The sequence below is a fragment of the Lissotriton helveticus genome, chromosome 12 (assembly GCF_964261635.1).
Source record: "Lissotriton helveticus chromosome 12, aLisHel1.1, whole genome shotgun sequence".
In the NCBI taxonomy this organism is placed as follows: Eukaryota; Metazoa; Chordata; class Amphibia; order Caudata; family Salamandridae; genus Lissotriton; species Lissotriton helveticus.
Genome location: NC_136073.1, coordinates 303,967,609 through 303,993,158, shown reverse-complemented (window position 1 = coordinate 303,993,158; position 25,550 = coordinate 303,967,609). Strand labels below are relative to the sequence as shown.

General features: G+C 45.6%; 1 protein-coding gene across 4 annotated transcripts in view; it reads right to left on the bottom strand.

Moving 5' to 3' along the window:
- LOC144799496 (fatty acyl-CoA hydrolase precursor, medium chain-like) overlaps window positions 1-25,550 on the bottom strand; it is a 282,807-nt gene that overhangs the window by 66,744 nt on the left and 190,513 nt on the right. For all 4 annotated transcript variants that reach the window (XM_078670844.1, XM_078670847.1, XM_078670845.1 and 1 more), the window contains one exon: window positions 10,553-10,625. In XM_078670844.1, the coding sequence (XP_078526970.1) occupies window positions 10,553-10,625 (73 nt within the window). The remainder of the gene's footprint in view (window positions 1-10,552; window positions 10,626-25,550) is intronic.

The following is a 25,550-nucleotide window of genomic DNA, read 5'->3' as shown; positions in this document are numbered from 1 at the left end:
CGTGGCGTCATTCCAGGTGAAGCGCTCGTAGAGGGGATGCAGCGCGTGGACGGGGCAGCGGGGATGCAAAGAGGGCATGCGGTCTCCCACACGGGGCCAAAATCACGGGGCCAAAGGGCGAAGCAGCAGAGGTAGTACTGGCAATTAGAAGCAGGGCGCCCATGATGTGGCGCGCATGCCCTCAACCCAGCCGCAGCGGCCAAGGCAGCAATAGCACATAGCCCTAGCAGCAGGTGGGTTTTAGCAGGTGCTGAAAGGCGCTGACAGGAGGATAGCATGCCAAGAGGGGTCGAGGAGGTGAGTCAGGTTAAGCTACGATATGCAGGGGGCCCCCGTCTGTATCTGGTGGAAGACAGCGCCGGGCCAGGGGGAGGACTGGAGCAGTATCCAATGCGGCTTTAGGCGATAAGCGCCACACAGGCAAGCGCATTTGTAGCGTCTGGGGTGGTTGGGCGGCCTCAATGAGCAGAATGTGAGTCCAGGAAGAGAAGCTGGCCATAGTGGGAGCCGGGTTTGCTATTCACAGGAGGCCGGTCAGGAAGACTGCATCCGGGCTTCATAGGGTGCCGGGTGCCGCGGAACCAGGAGTCGGGTGGCAGCGAGGGGTCGCGGGGGCATGCTGCCCTCGTCGTCCGGCCAGGTGGGGGGAGAGGCAGTCTCGGCGGGTGCCGGATCCCAGACAAGCGGCGCCCGCACGGAGAATCAGGAAAGGGCCGGGCGGTGCGGCACGTTAGCCCCCAGCCCAGCCGCCGAGAGCCCCCTTTGGTCACAGCACTCACCGGTACCTTCCAGAAGCGAAGGAGGGCAGACCCCGTGTTGGCGCTCCAGGCGCAGCACGTCACAGCAGTGCAGAGGCGGGTAGGCCCTCTGGTGTCAGCAGGATGGCCCGACCTCAAGGAGCAGGCCCCCAGGAGCATATCTCAGCCCAGGAGCTGCGAGGGGGGCCACAGATGGTATCAGGCAGTGCCCCGGGACATGGTGATAATCAGAAGCCAGGCATTTTCAGAGATGTTGTCTGCAGGATTCTGGCGATTGATGAGCTTGGACAGCAGAGCCCACTTAAAGTGCGGCCATCTTGCAGCCGGCCAAGCCACGCCCCCAGGATCTTCAAAGAATACTTGAATCAATTGTGATGCTCTTAGAAAATAATTATTATGATCACAATCTCGAAATTCAAATCACAATACTAAAATCAGTTATTAATCAACATGGAGCAGGGCCGGACTGGCCGTAGCGGGCACCGGGCATTTACCCAGTGGGTCGCCAGTGTGGGGGCCGGATTTGGGCCCTGGGGGGCTGTTACAGGGCCGTTTTTGCAGCATAGCTGCAATATCGACCCCTGTAAAAAATCGGTCAAAACCAGCCCTGGCAAATAGCTTGGCTGCACCCCCTCGGGGGGGTGGCCGAGCACTTTGCCAGGGCCTGTTTTGGTTCCCAGTCCGGCCCTGACATGGAGCATCATTCTGACCTACGAATGGTTATAATCAAGGAGAACAAATATCTAGGACCTTATTTATGAGAAGTGTTGCATTGTTGCCACAAAGCAGCAATGCAACACTTCTCAGTGCGCCCTCCTTGCAACACCATAGATGTGCCGTATTTACAGTACGGTGCATAATGTCGCAAGGAGTTACAGATATGTCAGTATTACTGATGTATCTGTAGGTGCAAAAGGGATGCATTGCTGGGGTGTGTCTGAAAAACAGATGCAACTCCAGCAATGTGTCCTTTCACATGGGGCAAGCCCCATGTGGAAGGGCCTGCTTCACCCTTACACCTGCCATGAGCTAGGCGTAAGGTTTTGACTCAATGGCGTCCTAGAAATGGCGCACTGAAATCTTATATATCTAAATGCTCATCTTCTAAGAGGCTCTGATGCAAGGAACACCCATACTGCATACATTACACCTGACGCAGGTATAACGTAGCACAGGGATTTACGATATAGCGGATCTGCCTAGATGCGTCACTTCGTAAACATGGCGCAACGTGGTGCATTATTTACGGCGCTGCAGCATCACAAAAAATGACCCAAAGGCGGCGTAAATGTGATGCAGGGTTTCATAAATAAGGCCCTAGTCTGAAGGAAAAAGCAAAAATGTGGCCAGACCACAAACAGCAAAACACGTCAAGATGAAACTGAACCGGGAAAGTAAGAGCAAATGAAAATATTACAGGGAAGACAGAGACAGTTTATTCTCAGCATAAACTATTAAGATCATCATTTGATATTAAACTCGGCTTCTCTTCCCTGCTGTTCAATATTCCATAAACACAATGGTAAGGGTGCTAAAGAAGGTCAGTCAAAAGTACATTTAGGACCATCGATGGAACATATTACCCTATTGAGAGTGGCAGGAACTGCTAAAACTAGAAAATGATGTAACCAGAGAAAAAGGTAAATGAAGAATCACAAAAAAGTTCAAAACTTATCAAATGAAAACTGCAACCAACATTGAATAATCTCCCAGTAAACAGTGCAATCAAAGTCAAGAATAGCATTCCCCAACATAAACTGTAGTAGGGTGCGCAGTCATTATCGGGTCTCTTCCTTCCATCTCTGAAGAATCTGAGAGCTGAGTTAAATCCACATTCCCTCAAATTTACAATATCACATCTGATGACTGAGGGAATGTCCTCCAACTGAGCAATTCCAACAATTGCCTCAAATCAACGATGAACGCAGCTACCAAACCTAATATATCTTCAACCTTTCTCCAACCATCAACATCACAGATCGTTTTTATCTTAATAGAGGATATTAGGGTTGCTTCAGAGCTAGCAACTGCAGGTTTAAACACTGGTTTAGTGTGCTCCTTACCTTCCTAAAACTAAATTGCAGGTTTGACAGTACACCACTGTCTTTCAGCCATTCAGTTAGTTTGCTGAGTATCACTCTCCCTAGCACTTTCACAGCAGAATCGATAAGGGATATAGGCCTATAGCAGCATGGGTCACCTCTCTGGCCCTTTTTAAAGACCAGTATAAGGGTGGAGTGGGACCAGGACCTTGGAAATCCATGCTGACTAGCCGCATAAAAAATGTTGGTTAAAATTCTTGCCCAGAAAGTCAGATTTATTTGATATAAGTCACCTGTGACACCGTCCGGGCCAGGAGCCTTATTACTGGACATCTGCATAATTGCTAGCTTTACTTCTTCAATAAAAACCAAAGTAAAATAACCCATGCTTTGAGATGGGGGAGCGGGGATCCCATCTCCACCTGGTCGTCATATGTGAGTTTGAAATGAGAGAACCATTGATCGTCCATGATACTGCATTCTAGTGGGGTATTGTTAATACCAGAAAAAAAAGGTTTATTTACTATTGCCCAAAATCTGGCGCTATCCTTGAGGAGGTCCACTGCAAGTAAGTCGCTCCAGGCTTCTTGTTTAATTTCATTTTTACGAGATTCCAAGACACACTTATATGATTTTCTCAGTGTGGCTATATAAGTTTTATATTGTGGAACGTGTTTCAGGGCAGCAAAGAGTTTTCGGTGGGCTTCAGTACATTTACTATCAAACCATCTCTCGCCAGTCTCTTTGCAAATTTCTAGTGGTCACATTAAGATGTTTAGCTACCTGCTCACAAATTCTTTCAAACGCTGTGAGAATTTCAGACCCCAGCTCGATGGGATCAAGACAGAGCCCGAAGTCCTCATCAGTGCTAACCCATAGATCTTGGAGAAAAAGGTCCGGGATTACCTTGCTCCATTTCAACCTGCGACCCTGGTCAAATAGTTTTAAACATTTAACAGTAGAAGCTTTCCCTTGTTTACCCTTTAATCCAATTCCCGGGCCCAGCATAAGGTGGATGGGGTTGTGGTCACTAAAGTGTGACCATTGCACGCTATAGGAGACCACCTGGGTTGACAGTACTGGGGAAATTAATATGTAGTCTATTATAGAATCCCGATCTCTCCCCTTAAATGTGGGGATCCTGACCTCTCCTAGATTTATACTAGGTTGTACAAGATCTACTTCATCCAGTAGGTCCTCCAAGAACTCCCCTTGTTGTGTGTGCTCAAAGTGCAAACTAAAGAAATTAGCAGGACCCAAGAAATCTGTGACAAGACAATTCATAACACATAAATGAATATTAAAATCGCCTACGATTATTATCAAGTAAAAAGTGGTTTTCTTCTCCCTATAACCCTCTAAAAAACATATTATATTAGATTACACACATATTTGTTTGTAAAATTACTATCAAAAGAATTATAAAAATTTACAATGAGTAATTTTGTTGTATGGGCAGGCGTGATTTCTATCGCTAAACAGTTGCATGATCCAGAATCCACGATACAGTGGGTACCTAGCAGTTTAAGTGAAATGAGAATTAATAAACCCCCCTTTGCTCTGCCTGCTGGAGAGGGCCATGTGGGCTCACCATTGGTCTTATACCCATCCAATCAAAAAATAATTTCCCTGTCCCATGTTTCTTGTAAGCCCACTAGGTCATACTCTCTTAGGAGTTCAGACCATCTAGGATCATCTCTTTTGTTTATTAGATCTGCCATTTTCCAGCTAAGAATCCTAACATCTGAGTTGTTTCCCTCACTTGTCCAGACACTACTTAGACCATCCGTACTATGGTTCCGCTGTGGGGAGGGAGACGCCAGTCAGTCATTGTTGTCCAATTGGGTCAGGGGGAGGAATCTGTTTGTGGACACTAGACTGCTCTCCCTTTCTACCTCCCCAGAAAGATCATTTAACAAAGGGAATGGTGTTGGGGCAATAGGGGGGTTGGGCTTGAAAGGATGGCAGTCCCTAGATCTTAGTCTGGACATCGGACACGCCCTCACTTGGTCAGATCTGCAAATCCCCAGCTCTCACCCACTGGGTGCCTGATGCCCCTTGGAGGGTGGATAAAAAAACCCTACCTGCAGGGCCTTAATGCCCTCCTTCCCTGCTATACCACACTGATCAAAATTAATAACAATACAGTTGCCCTCTTCCTGTTTTAGCCTAAAACCCACCCAGCCAACTTGTCTAGCCATAATGATGTGGGCAGAAGCGAGGGCCCCATTGATTGAGTATTGTTTACACCAGAACTTGGTTTTGCGTATAAGTTCCTGAGTTGATTCAATACAATTTTCTTTAAGCAGGGTAGCACATGTTAGTATTGCTACTAGGGGAGTTGCCTCTGGGGGCAAGCTTAGTCTGTAGCTATTTGGGACCCTGTTGTCCGACCTATTTGCGGGTATCAAACTCTGTCCTGCTGGTTGTTGGTTGACAACAGGGATACGCTCAATCAATCAATCAATCAATCAATCAGTAAATTTATAGAGTGCGCTACTCACCCGCGAGGGTCTCAAGGCGATGAGGGAGAGAGGGGGTCGCTACTGCTCAAATAGCCAGGTCTTGAGGAGTTTTCTGAAGGTGAGATGGTCCTGGATTAGTCGTAGGTGGGCGGGGAGGGAGTTCCATGTCTTGGTGGCTAGGTAGGAGAATGACCGTCCTCCGGCAGTGGCTCTGCGGATCCGTGGGACGGCTGCGAGGGCGAGGCTGGTGGAACGGAGTTGGCGGGTGGGAGAGTAGAACGAGAGGCGGTTGTTGAGGTATTCGGGGCCCATGTCGTGGAGTGCTCTGTGTGCGTGGGTGAGGAGCCTGAATGTGATCCTCTTGCTGACGGGGAGCCAGTGCAGGTCTCTCAGGTGGGCCGATATGTGGCTGCGGTGAGGGACGTCGAGGATGAGTCGTGCGGAGGCGTTCAGTATTTGCTGCAGTCTTTTCTGAAGTTTGACTGTAGTTCCTGCGTATAAGGCGTTCCAGTAGTCCAGTCGGCTGGTGACGAGGGCCTGCGTGACCATCTTTCTGGTTTCTGTGGGGATCCACCGGAAGATCTTTCGGAGCATGCGCAGGGTATTGAAGCAGGAGGATGAGATGGCGTTGACCTGTTTGGTCATCGTGAGTGAGGAGTCCAGGATGAATCCCAGGTTGCGTGCGTGGTCCGTGGGTGACGTGCGGTGCCCAGTGCAGTGGGCCACCAGGAGTCGTCCCAGGCGGATGGGGATTGTCCTAGGATGAGGACCTCCGTTTTGTCTGAGTTCAGTTTCAATCGCCTCACCCGTATATTTGAAAGCCTTGTCCACCTCCCTAAACCCCCGAGCTCACCTCTAGCTTAGCTTCAATAGGCAACCAGTTTGAAGCATATATAAAAAAAAGCAAGATCTTCTGCAGCAATGTGTCCAGATCAGAATCCGGTAAAGGTTCTGAAAGAGACCCCTGAAGTATTTAACCTTTCCAAAGTATCTCTTGCTAAATAAAACAGAACATTTATTCATCATAAGCCACACTGAAAAACATGTTATTCATAATGCACTGTCAAAGCTTCCCTTTGCCAACTGTCAAGTTTATGTTCAAACATTTAGTTTTATCACTTCAGCAATGAAAAAAGTGTGCAGAGCATATGCAGAAATAGCAGTCAGAATGTCATTATAGGTCAATTGTAATGCCCTAAAATATTGAGTGAAATCGCCAGACGTGAGTACAGGCAGGTTGCAAATAGTGGGAGCAAATTCCCCACAGACATTTTGCTATCTGCCTGTAATTTTGTGAGGTCACTTATATATTAATTGGTTGCTTCACAAAATGTCTATTTACAGAGGGTTGCAATATGGCTTGCATAATTTAGATTTGATAGGCAGGTTGCTATTTGGCACCCTCAACAACTGGCAGAGAGGGATGGTGGCCTGCAGGAGACTGCAGACTTCCATCCCCACAATCACATTCCCTAAAAGGAACCTTTTTTTTCAAGCAGCCCATGGCCATTATAGGTGCAGGTTTTTCTGTACCTAGTACCAGTGTATGTTCCTCCAACTGAGGTTGCTCAACAGGAATATCAAAAGGAACAGTCAGGTATGCTTCTCCTTTGTGAATCAAATCACAGTAAGTAAGGTGTTGATAAATGATCAGCGGTTTGCGACTACAACATTGGTCACAAGCCATTCATATGCCACTGTGGATCACAATTAGGAAAAGATGAACCTTTCACGTGGCCTAACTCCAATGTGAAATGAATCTCGGAAGCCAACCATGTTTGCAAGACAGAAAGGCTTTTTTGCTTCTCAAAAAGGGTTAACGAACTAATAAAACAACCTTTTACGTGGAGTATTAATAAGCACTTTATGCACATGTCGGCTTGCGCTGACTGAGCTTACACGTTAGAGTGATGCATGGTGTGCAGTGTTACATGCTTCTCCTGGTACTGTAATTCAAAAGGGTTTTTAATCAGGGAAAAAGTGAGAAGGGCGCACTGCCAAATGTGGACGCAAATTGGTATGGAAATCTCTGGTAGGATTGTGGTGCAAAAAAGGGAGCGGGGATAAGCCCTGTAACCCCCCAATGTTGTATCCGCCGAGGCCATCACACTTATAAAATCGCAAAAGAATACCCTTGCACACAACAGTTACATGTAACAAGATTTGTCTATGTAGACAACAGCAAAATTAGAAACAAAGCCTGTGGATCAACAAAAATTAAATCATTTGGTTCATCAGAAATACAATGTTTTAATGTTCTTCAAAGCAATCCAGCCGACACGTGTTTCGTCGCGTGTGGGATTGTACTCCCGCGACTCCTCAGGGCTATGGTGACTGATCAGTCTATAGGGAAGTCGCTCCGCCGGTGATAATTCTGACCCGGCAGGGCCCAGGACCCAATAGCGATTTGTACGTGTTGTTTGAAAAAGGACCCGATCAGGGGTTAATTCAACAAGTATCCCTGGGTTTTGCCAAACGTGGGAGCCGGTGAAACCGAGTTCACCCTCAGTAGGTAATATTGAAGTATAGTCAGGTTTGCAGAACGTAGCATGAAGTGAAACCGTATTTGTTCACCATCAGAAGGTATTTATAATCGGATTTTGTGGAAATGACTGTCCAAGGGAGTGGTTAAGGACGTCTGTGAAAACCGTGTATATCAGAGCGGGGGACCGCTGGTGTTCGAGGCGCCATATGATAATAAAAGACAAGCTCAAATTCAAGCTGCAGACTTTCCGTGTTCCGGTTATGGACTTTCCTTGTTTCACAACCGGAACACGGAAAGTCTGCACTACATTTTCTAAGCCAACCTTAAGGCTATTTGCAAATGTCCAGAAAGAGGAGGCGCTGAACATTCCTGCAGCTATTTTCCCCAATAGCAGTCGAGCATTTAAATAGGACTGCTTTTATTAGAAGGCTTGAGGAAGGTTTCTCATAAGTCCATCTCTGGCGGTTCTAATATTGATTATATAATTGTTTTGGCAGTCACTTTTAATAGGGTATCATGCATGAAAGTCCTTGATAATACATATAATAACCACATAATGATCTCCTGTGAGATGGACGTAGGCATTACGAAGGTAGGTCACTGGAACTTTAAGGATCAACTAGTAGGGTTACAAAAATCAAACGGCAGAATGTTTTGGAATGCCAAAGCATCAGTAAAATTCAAAGAATCACTGACAGTTTTAGTAGGAGAGCGATATCTTTTCGTCTCTGGCTCATTGATATTGCCTGGAACTAGTATTAAAAACCCTGATGTAAAGCTAACTACCTCCCTCCTCGGTGGAGACCTCTTCCGCATACGATAATGGCCCTAAAGAGGGAAATAAATAAATTAGTGAGGGCGCAATTTCAATTTTACTCTATAGAACGCCACAAATTGATTAATTTCCTTAAGAGGAAGAGATTTAGGAAAAATGCACCCTAAGAAAAGAAAATGAATACTATTACTGGGTTCAGCTAAAAGAGGCAGCTTCCTGTAATAGTGCGAAAAGATATTGAGAAATAACCTCTGATAGCTGCGGATCCAGGGTAAAATCTCTATACATTCCCATAAAAGAAGCTGTCTGGTTGTGACTTTCTTGGTTAATGTTTTTACAAAACAATGTCAACTCTGTAATGGCAGCACAGGAGTTTTTGTTCCATCCTAAGAATGTAATAATTTGTTCATATTTTGTTACATTTTTAAGGTCTTCTTGATTCTATTTTAGTATGGCCTCAGGATTGTTGCTATATTCCAGGTGGAAAATCCTTTGATTGCTCACAGCGAATAACTATCACATAATGATTGCATGTTGGAGCAGGCTTTTCCTTGGGAACTTATGATGGAGTAAATCACATCTGTTTACTATCTTACGACCCTTGAAAGTGTTCTTTGATATGAATTTATTTTTATAATCTGGACCTAAGTGCAGACCTTCGGGAATATTCTCATTTGGTTACAAATTCTGAAGCAATGTGTACATAATCTTTGCTGCTATGTTGGGGTAGAATTCTCCTTTAGATGTTGCTTATGGAGTAATTTACACACAAAGCAGTTTTTTCGTGATTTAAGAAATGTTTTTAGCTGCAAAAGTTCTAAGTTCCAATTTTATATTTAAAAAAAGCACCCATGAATGTGTTTATAAAAAAGATTTGTGTTTTAGGCCTTTATGAACTATGGTCGTCAAATGTATTTAAATGTTTGCTATGGGAATAAGCTTATGTGTATACACCTTTCAATAGGATCTAATTTTATTATTTTAAAGTTGTAATATGATTACATTTTTTCCATTGTATTTTGCTGACCTTTTTGTGTACCTCATCTGAGATCCAAATCCTAATAAAGAATTAAATTGATTTATGCTATGGTCATTCAGATTTAAAAAATGGCAAGCGCCAGGCAGATGTTACCGGGACATTAGTCCAGACGTTGAATGCCAAGCACTGGTGGTTAAGCGGGATGGAGGCTGTGCCCTAGATCTGGCCTTAGCCATGCTGGGATGCCAGTGACATCGGTACGCATTCAAAAGAGAATACACAGCAGTCCCAATGGCAGGTGGCCTGATGGTGGTCTAACCTGAGGACAAGTTCTCTTCCTGAGTGTGCCAAACAAGGCTAAAACAATGCACAACTGAATTGGTGTCCAGGGAACTGTGGCCACAATCCGCTATGCATGGCCAACAAGAAAACAAACAGCTTCCAACAAAAAAATAAACATCATGCTTGTGGCATGGGGGCTGAAGCACACCCTGTGCCCGGAATCTTTTGCGCAGAGCTGAATGTTTTTACACACTAGGCTGGGTTGTGCAGGGCATGATAGAGAACCAGGCCATAGGTCATGGCCTGCTCCCCAAGCCCACTACTCTCTGCCACTGTGTGTGTACCCATATCCAATAGGAGAGGGCTAGCGGATGTACCGACCACAGGCCAAGCCCTGCTTTCAGTGCGTGCTGGACTAAGGAGAAGGTTCAAACTAATGGGCCCCCTGGCTGAGGATTTTGTGCAGGGCTTAGTCGCAAGCCATGCTATGCTCCCAGAGCCCACTCCATACAGTCAAAGACCATGCTCATAAGACACAATCATTCTGTTGATGCAGTAGGGCTTGGTGGACTTTGCCCCGAGGCCAAGCAAGTGGAGGAGGGACCTCTTGTTCCTTTTTCTATGTATCAGTCGTATACACTTTACAAGATATACAAAGATGTGCGTACCAGACCAAAAAAGTATCAGGAAGGGTTGAGAGGGCTAAGCATTACACATTAATAAGGCAAACAGGTGTTTTATTTATTACATGGCACATAATCCTTACCCATTCCTTGCAAAGTTGGCCCAATATTTCATCATTGTTTTGCAAAGCTCTTTCTCCTCATCAGTAGAATTGCCTGAGAAGGGGCATGATAAAAACAATTATACACCAAAATTAAAAATAAAACATTGCAATGCAATATTTACATTCACTTAAGTCTTAAGCTGAAGTATGTTTTCACTTGGTTAAAAAGTATCTCATGCTTTGTTGTGTAAATAAAAATCTGGGGCCTTCACAAGCATCCATTTCAAGGATGAACACACAAACCTGCTTCATGCATTACTACTTTAGAATTGAGAGGCAGTCATGTCAGTTGCTTACAATGTAGGCGTTGTCTGGTACTCATATCTAAAGCAAGAGTTTAGCTTACAACTGGATATATTTTAGCTTAAGGAACCCCAGAGTTGCATGAACGTTCCTCTCCATAAGACTTCACCAGACAAATATCTCCAACATGCTCACTAAAATAAAAGGAGCATATGTTTTTCCACAGCATGAAGGGTGTGTCTCTGACTTTGAAAAGCATTGTTTACCCTGCTCATTCAAAGACTGAAAAGCGACTAAGGGCCTGATTTAGAGTTCGGTAGACAGGTTACTCGATCACAAACATTACTGGGATCCCATTCCCCTTATGACAAATTTATTGTATCCTATGACACACGTAATAAGGCGGATGTGTTTGTGACAGAGTAACACTCCACCAACTCTAAAACAGGTCCTTAACATAATATGAGACCCATTTTTGAGTTTTTACTATCTTCTCACTTGCAGCTTCATGTGTTGTTTGCATGTTCCAATACAAGGGTGCAGAACGTACCAGGTGCCCTTTCCAGCGGCTTTGTTTTCCTTCGTTGAGGCCTGCAGGTTTGTTGGCTTACATTCCACAACTAGACCTTTGAGTACCTATTCTGCCTTTCATCTCCCGACTGATGTGTTAGTTGTGCTACTACAATACTCTCCCAAACCACAAGACTGGGCAAGCAACACTCCAAGAAAGCCAGCTGGTTCCCTCCCGTTCTCCATGAGTCCAGACGCACCTTAGACAACTCAAGAAGAGATGGAGGAACAGCAATGCCCGGAAACCCATGCAACCTCCAAAATCGACATCACCGCACACCACCTCCTCCTCAAAACCAAAAAGGAAATGGCCCCCTAACACAGAATCAATGGCAGTGCACACAATAGCAAAGAACCCTTCTCCATTGTCAAGGCATTTGCCAAGTCCAACAGCAAGACCACAGGCGTCCCACCCTCCCAAGACCTCTCCTTCTTCCACCACCAGATCAGGCACATCTACAACAGATTCGACACCCAAGACCCTCCTACCATGCCCGACACTACCGCTCCAAACCATGCTGCACCACAAAAGATCCTGTTCAACTGGACCCCCCTCAACACAGAGGATACACTCAAGGCCATGAAAAGCATCCACTCCGGACCCCCTTGGACCTCTGCCGGCACCACATCTTCCATAGAGCAGCACCTCCATCACCCCGAGCTTCGCTGTACCATGAATTGTTCCGTTGAGACCACCACCTTCCCCGACAACTGGGAACATGCCGAGATCACCACTTGCTGAAGAAGCCATCCTCTTCCCAGCCAAGGTAATTGAGAAGGCTATCAACGCCCAACTCTCCGAGTTTATCTAAGTGAACCACATCCTGTACGTCTCCTAATCCGGCTTCCAAAGCAACCACTGTACCAAGACCGCACTCCTCGCAGCCACCGACGACATCAGCTCCCTCCTCGGCCACCTTCGATACTGTCTCTCACTGCACCCTAAGCACGAGACTCCACAACGCTGGCATCCATGACAAGGCCGTGGACTAGATCCACTCCTTCCTCGCTGGTCAAACACAGTGAGTCAGACTAACTCCGTTTCTCTCAAAACTCACAGAGATCAGCTGCGGAGTGCTCCAGGGTTCCTCCCTGAGCTCCACTCTCTTCAACGTCAACATGACCTCCTCGCAGCCATCATCAATAACCATGGACTCAACATCGTCTTCTATGCCAACACCCAGCTGATCCTTTCCCTCAGCAATGAACCCACAGCCACCAGAATCAACTTCCACAGCGAGATGAAGGCTGTTGCCTCCTAGATGAAAGACAGTTGCCTCAAACTCAAATCTGACAAGACCGAATGCCTCATCCTGGAACCCACCCCTTCAGCTTGGGGTGACTCCTGTTGGCCCACTGCATTGGGAACTCCCCCACCCCCACGGACCACACATGAAGCCTCAGCATCATACTGGTCTCCTGGCTCACAATGAACCGACAGATCAAAGCTGTATCCTCATCATGCTTCCACACGGTCCGCATGCTTCGAAAGACATTCAGATGAAGCCCCACTAAATCCAGAAAGATGGTCACCCACGCACTCATCAGCAGCAGCCTTGAATACAGCAATGCACTCTACACCAGCGTCACCCAGAACCTTCTCAGGAATCTAAAGAACATTCAAAACGCTGCAGCCAGACTGGTCCTCAACATCCCCCACTGCAGCCACATCACTAAACACCCTTGAGAACGCCACTGGCTCCCAGTCGACAACAAAATCACTTTCACGCTCCTCACACATGCCTACAAAGCCCTCCATGACACAAGACCATCATATCCGAACCACCTCCTCTCCTTCCCCGTACCCAACAAACACCTTCGCTCCGCCAAACAGGCCCTGGCCACCGTCCCATGAATCCAGAGCCGGAAGAATATCCTTCTCCTACCTCACCACGAAGACCTCGACACCTTGCCTCTTCACCTCAGGCAATCCTCATCGCTAACCCAATTGATGCCTTATTAGGAATTATGGAGAACGGGGTACTCCATTACAAACATGACAGATGTCCTGTTCAGTGTACTACATGTGTATTATAGGGTATGTTACTTTTAATATAGTAGACTGCATAGGTGCCATATTTTGACAAAGTTGGGGGGTTAGGGGGGGGTTGGACTAGGACCCTGAGGACACAGAATAGCAAACATGGTCGGGACAAGGGGAGTGGCCACATGGGGGAGGTAAGAGAGAAAAGGGAAGTGACATATGGTTTTGGTGGAAGCACACACAGCATAAATGGAGAATAAAGAAGAAGCCCTACCTTCATATGTCCATGTATCACTGCTCACAATATGACAACTGGGGCCACAGGTTTGAGCCAGGACCCAAAGCAGCAGCTGTCAGTAAGAACAACCCCCATTCCAAATGATCAGAGCCTCACATCTCACAGCCACTTGAGGATTCAGTGCGTGCTTCTCCTGGACCGACTGTGGCCCGCACAGTGTGCCCCAGTAGCCTGTGAGAACCTTGCAGGTGAAGACAAATAAAGAGAAGAAGCACTGCAGTCTGACCACCAAACTAAGCTCATCAGCCGCACCCTGACTGAACTTTTCCCACAGGAATATTTATCTCGATTTTTAACAGGGGTATATTATGCTTACGCATGTCACTGTACTTTTATAGATTTGTAAGTTATGGACTTTAAATTGTTTGATGTTTTTATTGTACTTTTATGATGCTTATGCTAATCGAAATAAAGTAAATACTGAATGAATACTGACTGACGCACCACTGTCCACTATGAATACTGCTTGGCAATCTCCAATCATCAGTCTGACTGTGCTGGCTGACTTCCTGGCTTGCATGTGGGCATCAGTCAAAATTATCCTCCATTGATACTGTTGTCTGACATTTCTGATGTGCTGGGTCTGCTGGAGGTGGTCTCAGTGGTTCAGACTTGGTGCCTCTTTTTGTCTTTTGATCTGGGTCAGTGCTTCCACTAGTTTTTCCCTGAAAGCTTTTCGGTCAGTCTTCTCACATTTGCCTTGTGCTCAACAGAGTTGAAGTGGTTTTCCTTTCAACAACCTCATGTAGGCCTTATGGCTGAGCCTTCGCCTACTTGTAAATTTGTTAGCTTACTACAGAAGCACATCCACCATGCCCAACTAGACATTGAACCTTGTTTGTCCTGACCTATGTGTTTTTGCAACTCCGGGCAAGTATTTGTGGGCTTTGCCTGATTCTATGGTGGCAGCTTGTTTTCAGCCCCCTTCTGCCCTTGCTGTGGCTAGCATCTTATCCAGCATGTATGTTTATTTGAACGTTTGTCTTCAAAATGATTCGGATTGGTACTCATCAAATAGTCATAGCTGAATAGCCTCTTCATCATTGAACTTGCTGAATCAGCAGTGTTTAAGCAGCTTCTGAAGACATTCTGCGAATTTATCATTTTTTTGCCCAGGAACCTGCATCTTTCGTAGTCTATGTCGGTTGTCAGTCTTAATTTCTTTCTGAAGTCATCCTTTACGTTCTGGTACGTGACAGTTTCCTCTTTTCTTTTAGGAATTTCTTGGATTTCTTAGACTCCATCTCATATCAGGCACTTTAGATATTTGTTTATTTTGGTGTATTCTGTTTCTTATAGTGCTTCAATGAAATTATCGATTATTTCAATCCATTTCATTTATCTTGCACTAATGTTTTGATTCTTGGCGGTGTCATATGGCTGTAGGGGCTATGGGAAGCCTTCAGCTTCATATTTTGTCTTCCAGTCACGCACCATGGCGTTTATGGACATTGCTGTTCAATTTGCCAGCTTGTGTTTATTTTCACTCGCCTGCAGTCCTGCACCTTTATTCTGTTTATTTGTTTTTAGTTGGAGCCTAGACAGCGCTTGCGCTGTCTGGAACATCTGTTGTATGTACTTTGTGGGATCTGGAGGTCCGCCCTAGGACTTGTCTGCTACCGCCTTTGCTTAGGGACTTTTTTTCTTTTTAACCGCCTCTATTTAACTATCTTGATGGGAAAAGACCAATAAAGGTCAGTAAAATACGAGAAATGCTTTCTACTTAGGGACTTTCTTTGTTATTCTTCTGGCAAATGCCTCTATTTAATTTTCTTGATAGAAAACGACCAGCAGGTGTCAGTACAATACTAGCTTCACTTTACCATTCCCAGGATTCGAGGCCATAGAAACCTGTATTCAACGAGCACCCATAGACAATAATATCTTTTTCAAATCTTGTATTTTTAGTGATATGACCACCGAAGGGGCTGGTTTTATATTAAAAACAGAGCTTTGGACAATACAATCTCCCATTGATATGTAGTATTTCTCTCTATGTGTACCAATACCTGGTGTGTTCAGCAATTTGGTGCTCACTTACCCTCCATGTTAAGAAACAGTAGATGTTTCAGTGCCCAGGCTAATGTGCTGCATATCTAAATACATAATGTCCCAAAGCTGAGACCATTGCAAATGCTTGTTTTCTTTCTTTTCCTGTTGATCCTCGGCATGTATTCAACACTTGTATGTTGCTGTCCAGTTGTTTTCTTTTCTTCAAGGATGCATATATGTGTGGCATTCAGGGTTTGTATAAACAGTGGCTAAAAAGATAATAGTCTGTGTTCCCCACAGTGTAGTGTGCGTCACGTCACCACCATAAGAAGAAAACTCCTGTTTTTGTTGTAAATTATGTGATTTCATGGACTGTTCATTTTTTATGGGACACTAAGCTTTGTAATTGAACAGCAGTAGAACTTCATTTCCTAGCAGGCAGTGACAAGTCATAACTGTCGTTCTCCCAAAGATGGCCGTCTTGTGCTGTGGACGTCGCAGCCCTTCGGTTAAGATAGCTGCCTCCTGAACTGTGCACATGGGATGGATGAAAAGCACTTGATGCTCTTTGTGCCCTTTATTTGTTTATTTTCTATTCTTTACTGTTTTTTCTTTCAGCGCTCCCACACTGCCAGGTGCTACTGTGTGTTTTTTTCCAGTTTCAGTTTCACTTCCTTTCATGCTCCCATTGACTAACACTATTACCAAGAAACAGTACAGTTGTCTGAAAATTGCAAATATAAAAGAGCTGGCCTTGCTTGCTTACAATTCAAAGTGGTGCTTCAATAAACATGGTAGGAACACAAGAGCTAGCAAATCTGAAGAACAAACCATGGCAGGCTGAAACCTGCCTGAAGATATACACATGGACAGAGGAGAAGCAATTGAAACGCAAAGGAAAATTCACAATGACCTTTAGGCCTCAGGAAATGGTTACAAAAGTCAATGTAGTGGAGAAGCAAACACCAGCACCTGGTGTCCTCTGCTTTGGTACTGTGACTAGCCTGGAAAAAATTGCCATACTCCATGCCAATGAGAAAGTATGCCAGGTGAAGATGGGAGGGACAGAGATCTTCCAAGAGGTGATTTGCTGAAGCATACAATCAGTGCTCAATGCACTCAACGACAGCGACAACATATTGGCATTTGGAGCAATGAAGGCAAAGCACGGTGCTGCCCTGTGCTGAGTATTTGAACTACTCGTGGATGTAGGTCTTACATTAAATGCCGGGAGATGTGAGTTCCACAAGACCAGAAAACGATTTTTCGTGCACAGCTTCTTGGCAAAGGGAATGACAACAGGCCATGACTAGGTCGAGACACTCACCCCACATCCCTGCCACAGGATGTAGACATGTTAAGATTTTTCTTTGACATGGGTAGTTACTGTGCAAGATACATCAAATACGATGCAACATGAGAGCACGACTCAGACAACTAACAAAACAATGTAGAATTGAAGTGGTCACCTGAGTCTGAAACGAGCTTCAGGAGTATCAAAGAAGCAAAAGAAATGTCAACAGTCATTGCATACTTTGATCCAAAACTGCACTCGGAGGTGACAGTAAAGGCCACCCCCTTGGGGCTGGGGCTGTACTGGCACACCATGCGGAAGGCCGGGAGTCCCAGCAGCAAGTACCAGCGTATGACAGTGGGAGCCTTTCGGCCACAGAAATAGCTTATCCGCAGCCAGAAAAGGAGAGCCTTGTGGTAGTATGGGCCGGTGAACAGTTTCACATATTCCTATATGGCAGAGGTCTTCAAACTTTTTGATGCGGAGACCCCCTTGTAAAACCTTTTTAGGCGTAAGGACCCCCCTTCGGACAAAAGTTTCTAGAAACTGGTACTCCTCATCATCATCAACAACCATAAATTAGCCTGTTAGACCTAATCACATCCATCCATTCATCATTCATCCACCCACACTTTCACACATCCATCCATCCATCCTTCATCCATCCTTTATCCATCCACCCTTTCATCCTTCCATCCATACATCCATCCTTTAGCCATCCACCCTTCCATCCATCCATCCACCCATCATTCATCCACCCACCTTTTCACACATCCATCCATCATTCATCCATTTTTCCATCCATGCATCCATCCACCCTTTCACCCATACATCCATCCTTCATCCACCCAGCCTTTCATCAATCCATCCATCCATCCACCCATCATTCATCCCGCCACCTTTTCACACATCCATCCATGCAACCTTTTATCCATCCATCCATACATCCATCCTTCATCTATCCACCCTTTCATCCTTCCATCCATCCATACTTCATCCGTCCACCCTTTCATCCTTCCATCCATCCTTTATCCATCCACCCTTTTCATCCATCCATTCACCCATCATTCATCCACCTACCTTTTCACACATCCATCATTCATCCATGCAACCTTTTATCCATCCATACATCCATCCTTCATCCATCTACCCTTTCATCCTTCCTTCCATCCATACATGCATCCTTCATCCATCCACCCTTTCATCCATCCAGCATCCATCCAACCTTTCATCCATCCATCCACTCATCATTCATCCACCCACCTTTTCACACATCCATCCATCCACCCTTCATCCATCCACCCTTTTATCCTTGCATCCATCCATCCATTCTTCATCCGTCCCCCCTTTCATCCTTCCACCCTTTCATCCTTCCATCCATACATTTATCCTTCATCCATCCACCCTTTCATCCATCCATCCACCCATCATTCATCCACCCACCTTTTCTGTGCCTCTCTCATGGGGGGGTCAGTATTTCTCTGCGTCTTCTTCCTTCTTCCTCTCTCAAGGAAGGGCATTTCTGTGCCTCTCTGCTGGGAGCGGAGGGGCAGACAGGCTGTAACAACATCTCACCATGAAGAACAGACTCTCAGGCACATTTCTCCCGCACAGGCGACAGGTATAAGGACTCGTGGGACTTGAACCAATGATTTATGGGACGTGTCAGGGGGGGAAGAGGACCTTTCACGTGCTTTACTGGCGGGACCCTCAGCTCCAGACGCGCAACGTCCATTGAACTCAAAGGGCTACAGCCTCCTCCCCCAGCCCCCCCGCACCCCCCGCCTTGTGTATTTGAGCCCGGCTGAAACAGCTTCATGGACACACACAAAGCCACAAACGAGTACTTCACAGGTCTTTAAAAGACCTTTTACTTGTTAATGAGGCTTTGATGTTTTTCACCCCTCGGTGTGAATTAGGCCTCCGCCGTGAGCACCCTCAATCAGCCCGACGCCACTAAGGCAAACCACGCGTTTCAAGGAACTGCACGCTCTGACAGAATCTGCGACCCCCTTCCCAGGACTCCACGACCCCCATGGGGGTCGCGCCCCACAGATTGAAGACCTCTGCTATATGGGAAGCGATTCACCATCATACAGATTACCAGGCCTTGCTGACAATATTTGGCAGCCCAAGGCAAAGATGCCCCGAGAAGCCTGGGGATTCCTAAATACCCTAAAAACAAAAAAATGGCCCACAATTCACCAGTGGAGAATTCAGAGACTTTGTAAAACTGCTAGCTGGTGGTCACAAAAAGAAAATGCCAGTGTGGCCGCAGGCCAATGGGATAGCTGTAAGGGTCATGGGTATACTGAAAAGGACAGTGCAGTGAGCCACCACAGACGGTATGACAATTGACAAAGCACTGTACCAGGTCCTGTGTGCATTACAACATATCCCACACTCAACAACAGGGAGTGCCCTGCCACTCTCATGTTTGGAAGGCCCATCGAAATCAAACTCTTGCAGTGTACAGCACAGTGCATTGTGGAAAATGATAAACTCCGAACCGTGAACAAAGACAACAAGCATTTGCAATGCAATAGGTCTCGCATTTGCGAGAGTTTGAGCTATTGGCATTGTAAATGACAATGCCTTTTATTTATGCGTTTAAAAACTTGCAAGCTGTGCCTAAACAAGCATTTTGTACTTATAGTCCTTGCTTATCAGAAGCAAAGCTGCCAGTCTCCTTTACTGCAAGCCTTGCTTCTCGTAAGCAAGGACTATACATACAAAGTGCGTGTTTATACGAGCTTGCAGGTTTTCTAAACAAATGAATAAAAGGCATTGTCATTTACAATGCCAATAGCTCCAACTCTCGCAAATGCAAGACCTATTGCATTGCAAATGCTTGTTATTAAGTCTATTTACTTTTGGGACGTGTTAATAAAAAAGGCGCGCAGCAGCTACATTTGCTGCGCTTCATCTTTCTTCACAGCTGCGACTCGCTTGTATTTATTTTATTTTATGTACTTTGGGTGGCGTGTTGATAAGTGTTCTGTTTTGTTTACTTTGGGCGCCAGGTTGATCCAATTAAGAAGATGGCTCCTGCGCAGCACTTTTTTTAGGCGTCATAGTCTTAGAGAGCATACATGTGTGCAGGCGACTCTGAAATTATACTGTTTGCTTAGAACGTACTTTAGTGTTTCTGAGTCAATAGGATTAACGTAGTTCAGACCTTTAAAGTGTTTATGCAGAGGTGCTTTGACTCTCCGAAGCTAATTGTTCATTGGGACTATGGTCTGTCTGTGGCAAGTCAGTGCATATCTGCATAAGCACTTTAAAGATTTGAACCACATTAATCTTATGGACTGAGAAACAGTAAAGTATGTTTTTAATAAAGTATAATTTCAGAGTCGCACGCACTAACCTTCTTAAAGTTTAAGAATATGCTTGTTTATAGTAGTCTGTCTTTATCTCTGATCCTCATTTAACGAAAGTGGCGCATACAGTGAGGGCTATTGGCAGTGTCACTTCCTGTTTCACTGGTATGAACTCGAATCAACCAGGTGGGGTTTAATCCAGCAGTTTGCAAGTTTTACTCATATTGCGGTATAACTTGTATGTTGTTTAACTTACAAGCATTCATGCAGTGGGTGCATTAGACATCTGAGGTATCTATTTCACAGGGATTGCAACTGGTCATCTGAAAGTTGCTCACTGATCTCTGTAACCGTTGCCACGCTAAGTCCGCTATTGCCTCTAAAAGCTCTTGCTTGGTGACTGTGGCCTGAGGTGCGACCATTTGCTCATTTATCAGTTGCCGCTCCAACCAGTCTAGACCTTTTCTCTCACTGTCTGCCTCCGCACCTGAAGAAGTTGTTCTCTTTATTAATAACACACTGTGCGACTATCACGTTTCCATCACTCCCTTGCAACCTCATTATTGTGGATTCTGGACGCTCCCTTTTAACAAGTAGATGGTCTTTTAAAGACCTGTTAAGTACTCGGGTGCGGCTGCAATTAGATTGTCGCCAGCCCCCGAAGCTGTCTCAATGGGTGTTGCGCGCCTGGTGCAAGGTAACTGGTTTAAACATTTTTCTCAGGGATGGTTTTGGTTTGCAGATCGGTCTGGTTGGCACTGCATCTTTGACTCCGAGGATAAAACCCCACATATTTCAAACTAACACAACAAGCCTCCTCTCCTACGAATAAACACAAAAACGTTATGCGGCAAAGCTTCTACCTTCTTTACGGCAGAGAGTCATCAAACGCCTCGTACTTTTATTTTACATAGCATGCAGGACTTCACTTAGGCGTCAAGAAAAACGTGAGACTATTTTGCGTACCTTGCAATTATAGAAAATGGCCACGAGATGGCAATCAGGTGTTAAAACGACCGTTCTTCGAGCCTATGTCGAGATCAACAGTATCGCTTTACAAAAATATGGCATCCACTACAAAGTCAAAATAGTGCTGGCTGGCTGCAGTCTCGGGTGCGCGAGCCAGTCTTCTTCATACCAAAAGAAGCAGTGACGCACGGGAACCCACAACAAGTGATAACAAGATGTGCGCGCGCACTCATTAAAACGAAACCTAGCGTGGGGGCGGGACTTCCGTCTTGTGCGCGAATCAGCGCCCACGGAGTTCCTGGCCCGAGTAGCAGTGGTGACGCGGGGCTCCCATGCCCGAAGGAGAGCCCCGCGGAGGCTACAGAACACCGGATTGGCGGTAAGTGGGACTGTATTCGGGAGCGGGGGGGCACGCGTGTGTGTATGTGTGTGCGCGCGGGTGTGTGTGTGTATGTGTGCGACGGCGGGGGTGTCTCTGTATGCGTGCGTGTGTGTATGTGCACTCGTGTGTGTGTCTCTGGTGAGGTAAGGGGGGAGCGTGTGTGTATGCAGTGTGTGTGTGTATGCAGTGTGTGTGTGTGTGTGTATGCGACGGCGGGGGTGCGTTCTCTGTATGTATGGGTGCGTGCATGGGTGCTCGTGTGTGTGTGTCTCTGGAGATGCGCATGCGTGTTGGAGCTTCCGAGGCAGGAGATGGGCACGGCGCTGTGCGCGCCCTCGAGATGCAATCTGTGCTCGTGCCCATCTCTTGTCCACATTCCCAAACACGGCTGACAATAGGTCTAGAAGCAGACAACAGCAATCAATGCTTCGCATTGAATGCAGGTCTGCTCGACCTAAAAATCAGATGATGAAGACACAACGTATGCCGATGTCAAAAGAAAAGTGCAGGAGATGACTGTCACACAATAGCAAAAAGAAAGTCAGAAACATATTATGACCTTGAACCACTAAGATTACTGAACTAAAAACAAAATGGTCACAACAAGGCACCCTGAGAAGTCCATTATGAGAAACACATCACACTTTAAGTCCATTTCCCAACATCCAAGTAACGAAAGCAACAGGGAAGGCAGATGGAATGAAGAAGAGGAGAGAGAACCCAACAGACATGGAGAGGGGAGTCGGACCGGGGCTAGACTGGTAACCCAAAGCAGCACTGGTAAATTTGCTGGACCAACCCCCGGCGGGAGATGGGGGGGCAAGTGTGAAGCACTGCTCCTTTTGCTACTAGGGGCCGATATTACAGCACCGCTGCAAAACCGGCACCCAGTAAAATAACTGGCCCTTAGTGCTGCAAACCCGGCCCCTTCACTTCCAGCCTCCTGGGGGAAATGCCTGATGCCCTCTACAGTCAATCCGGCCCTGAGTCGGACAGCGGCACCACAGACCACTTTGTAAACATGCTCAGAACACATAGTAACCCGATTACGATGACTGATTAATTAAATGTAAAAGATGCTAGATAAGGCACAAGAAAAGAGAACTCACAAGTTTCAGTGCAACAAGGGAGAAGTTGGGGGGGAATAAGACGTCTAGGGCACAGCAGACGAGGTCGGGACACACTAAATGATCTCATGGGGATGCAAAAGGGGAGCGGACATGTGATTGGAGGAGGAAACACACCCTCTGGGCAAGTGAGGTAAAAAGAAGCACACATACCATCTTGTGTGAGTGTATCATTGCTCACGATATGACAGTATAATGTCTGCCAACTCTAAACAAGGTCCTATGTTCCCCCTGTGTCACATTATCTGTCGCTGACAAAAGTCATTTTTATGAACTTACATATAAAACCACTGTAATGATATGTAGAGAAGCATTAAACAATAAAGGGTTTTCTCTACCAAAACAGTGTGATGATTTTACTCAATAAAAGTAACAAATAATGTAAATCTGGGCACACTAAAGATATCCTGTTTCATTTTCATGTGGTATGCCCTCAAGATAGACCTAAAATATGAACAAAGATGAGTGCAGTTAAAAACACACAGCTAGTTTTTCTACATTAACGTTTTTAAAATAAATCAACTTTGAAACATATAATTATTTATTATTGTTATTTGCACATTTGTAAAACGCAGCTGTGGCATGAAAAGGTGGCCTGGCACTGATATCAGCCACATGCACAATTCAGATGAAGCAGATTAGAGTGTGCAAAGCCAGGTTTCTAAAGCCTTCCAGAAGGGATGCAGTTCTCTGATAGAACAAAGAGGAACATTTTATTCCAGTGGAGTTGGCTGAAATAGAAATGGCTATACCACAGGCGCTACCCTTCTGAACTTGGGTATGATAAGCAGGTTGCAGAAGAACAAAGAAGCCACTTAGGGTGGTACTGAACGCATTGATGTTGAAGAAAATGTGGCCTGGCCTGATGGATTGCCCAATGTTCAATGCAGACAGATTTAAACAGTGGCGTGTCCCCCTACGCCCGCGATGTATGCATGTCGGGCGGAGGGAGACAGACGACGACGAGGGTAAGGGTAAAAGTGCTCCTGCCGCCTCCAAAACTCGTGCTGTCTGGAGCGTACCTCGAACGCCCTCCCCCAGCCCTTGCTACTGGATGTAAACAATTGTCTAAGGCAATGGTAGCTCATATAATGAAATCAACGCGTTGGTGCTAGAGAGTGCTGAAGAGAGAACATGTGAGTCTAGCAACAGCAGCTTGAGTTCGATAAGGACGCTTGAGAAGGTGATCAATGGAGCCCAAGAATAATGAACTGCAGGAATCAAGCCTGCTCACTATGGAGGACTGCACTACTAGGGAAAGAGTGGGACTTGGAAGAAGAGGGAGAAGTTTATGGAGTATCTTCATCAGAGAGAAGCAGGTGCAGGATAGTCTATTGACCTGACTTAAGAGATGGGTCCTCATCAAGATGGAATTCGAGATTTTGGACAAAGGAGGCGGCAGTAGGGCAGCATCACATGGCAGCAGCCAAGGGTCTTGTGTTGACTGTGCCACGTGGCAATGTCATGACTGCATTTATGAAAGACCTCAAGTGGAAAAGAAGCAATGGGTCAACTGATTTATTAAGCCAAGTACCATTGGCCAAATCCACATAACTTCATGTGGCTCAATTAATTACGCCCAAGCCTATTGGGAGTTAAACCCTGGAGATAGTATTTAAAGCGGAACAAAAGTGATTTTGTACACAACCGTTACCAGAGCCTGAAGGCCCAGCCTGAAATTACTACAGGAAGGGTTGATGAGCTTGCTCTGAATGTCCTTCACTTTGCTTATTCTGCCATCCAATCCAGACTGTAAATCATGCCCCCCTTTGCTTTTAGCTTATTTTAACAGTCCGTGCTGTCCTTGTTACCTGCATAAATGCATGATCTTGGTGCCTACAGAAACTGCCTGTGCATACTGCTTTTCTATAGTACCTGCCAGTACTCTTTGTGTATCAGATAGCACACGACCCCCTGTGGAAGAGGTGTGGCGCCGCGGTGGAAGAGGTGTGGCGCCGCGGCCAGGGCGACTGACGCTGGAATCTGGGGACCACGGTTCAATCCCCGGCTCCGGCGGCAGGTTAGCCCAGCACCATGTGACTCTGGGCAATAGCTCGCTTAATCTTCCCGACGGCCCCCCAGCGCCTAGAGACCCTTACGGGTGATTGTGCGCTTTACAAATGTGGACTTTACTTTACTTTTGTCCAAAGCAGTGCAAAGGCACATCATTTCAGCATTGGACATCTTGGAATGACCAGAATATTATATTGATATTAACTAAGTATATTGTTGGATCCATAGGAAACGGATAATTACAAAAACAAATTAGCTGGGGTTATACAAGACGTATTTTGGAAAATGTATGGCAATTAACAAAAATACCGCTGTGTTAACTTTGCTGGGACTGCAACTGTTTATGATGCTCTAAGATGGCAAACAATAAAAAATGTGGGAAATCAACTTTATAGAGAGTCAAATATATCCTAGAAGCCATAGACCCTTAAATAATATATACAGAAAAGGAACAACATAAAAAGTAGGTGATTGAGGCTAAGAAAGATTAATTAGAAAGTCACATCGAAGTAGTAAGAATTGAAGTCTAAACTAAAAATATCACTGTTTAATGTAATAGTTAGTGCACCAGGGGGCATATTAGCAACAAATAGCGATATTTATCGCTAAGTAGGGTTAGCGACAATTTTTTTATCGCCGCGCATCACGGAATTTTATCGCCGAGATAACGTGCTATTAGCAACGTTTATCTCAAAAGCGATAAAATTCCCGCCGATAGCGGCAAAATCTGTGAATATCGCTGAGAATACAGCGATATTCACGCATTATCGTTAACATGGTCT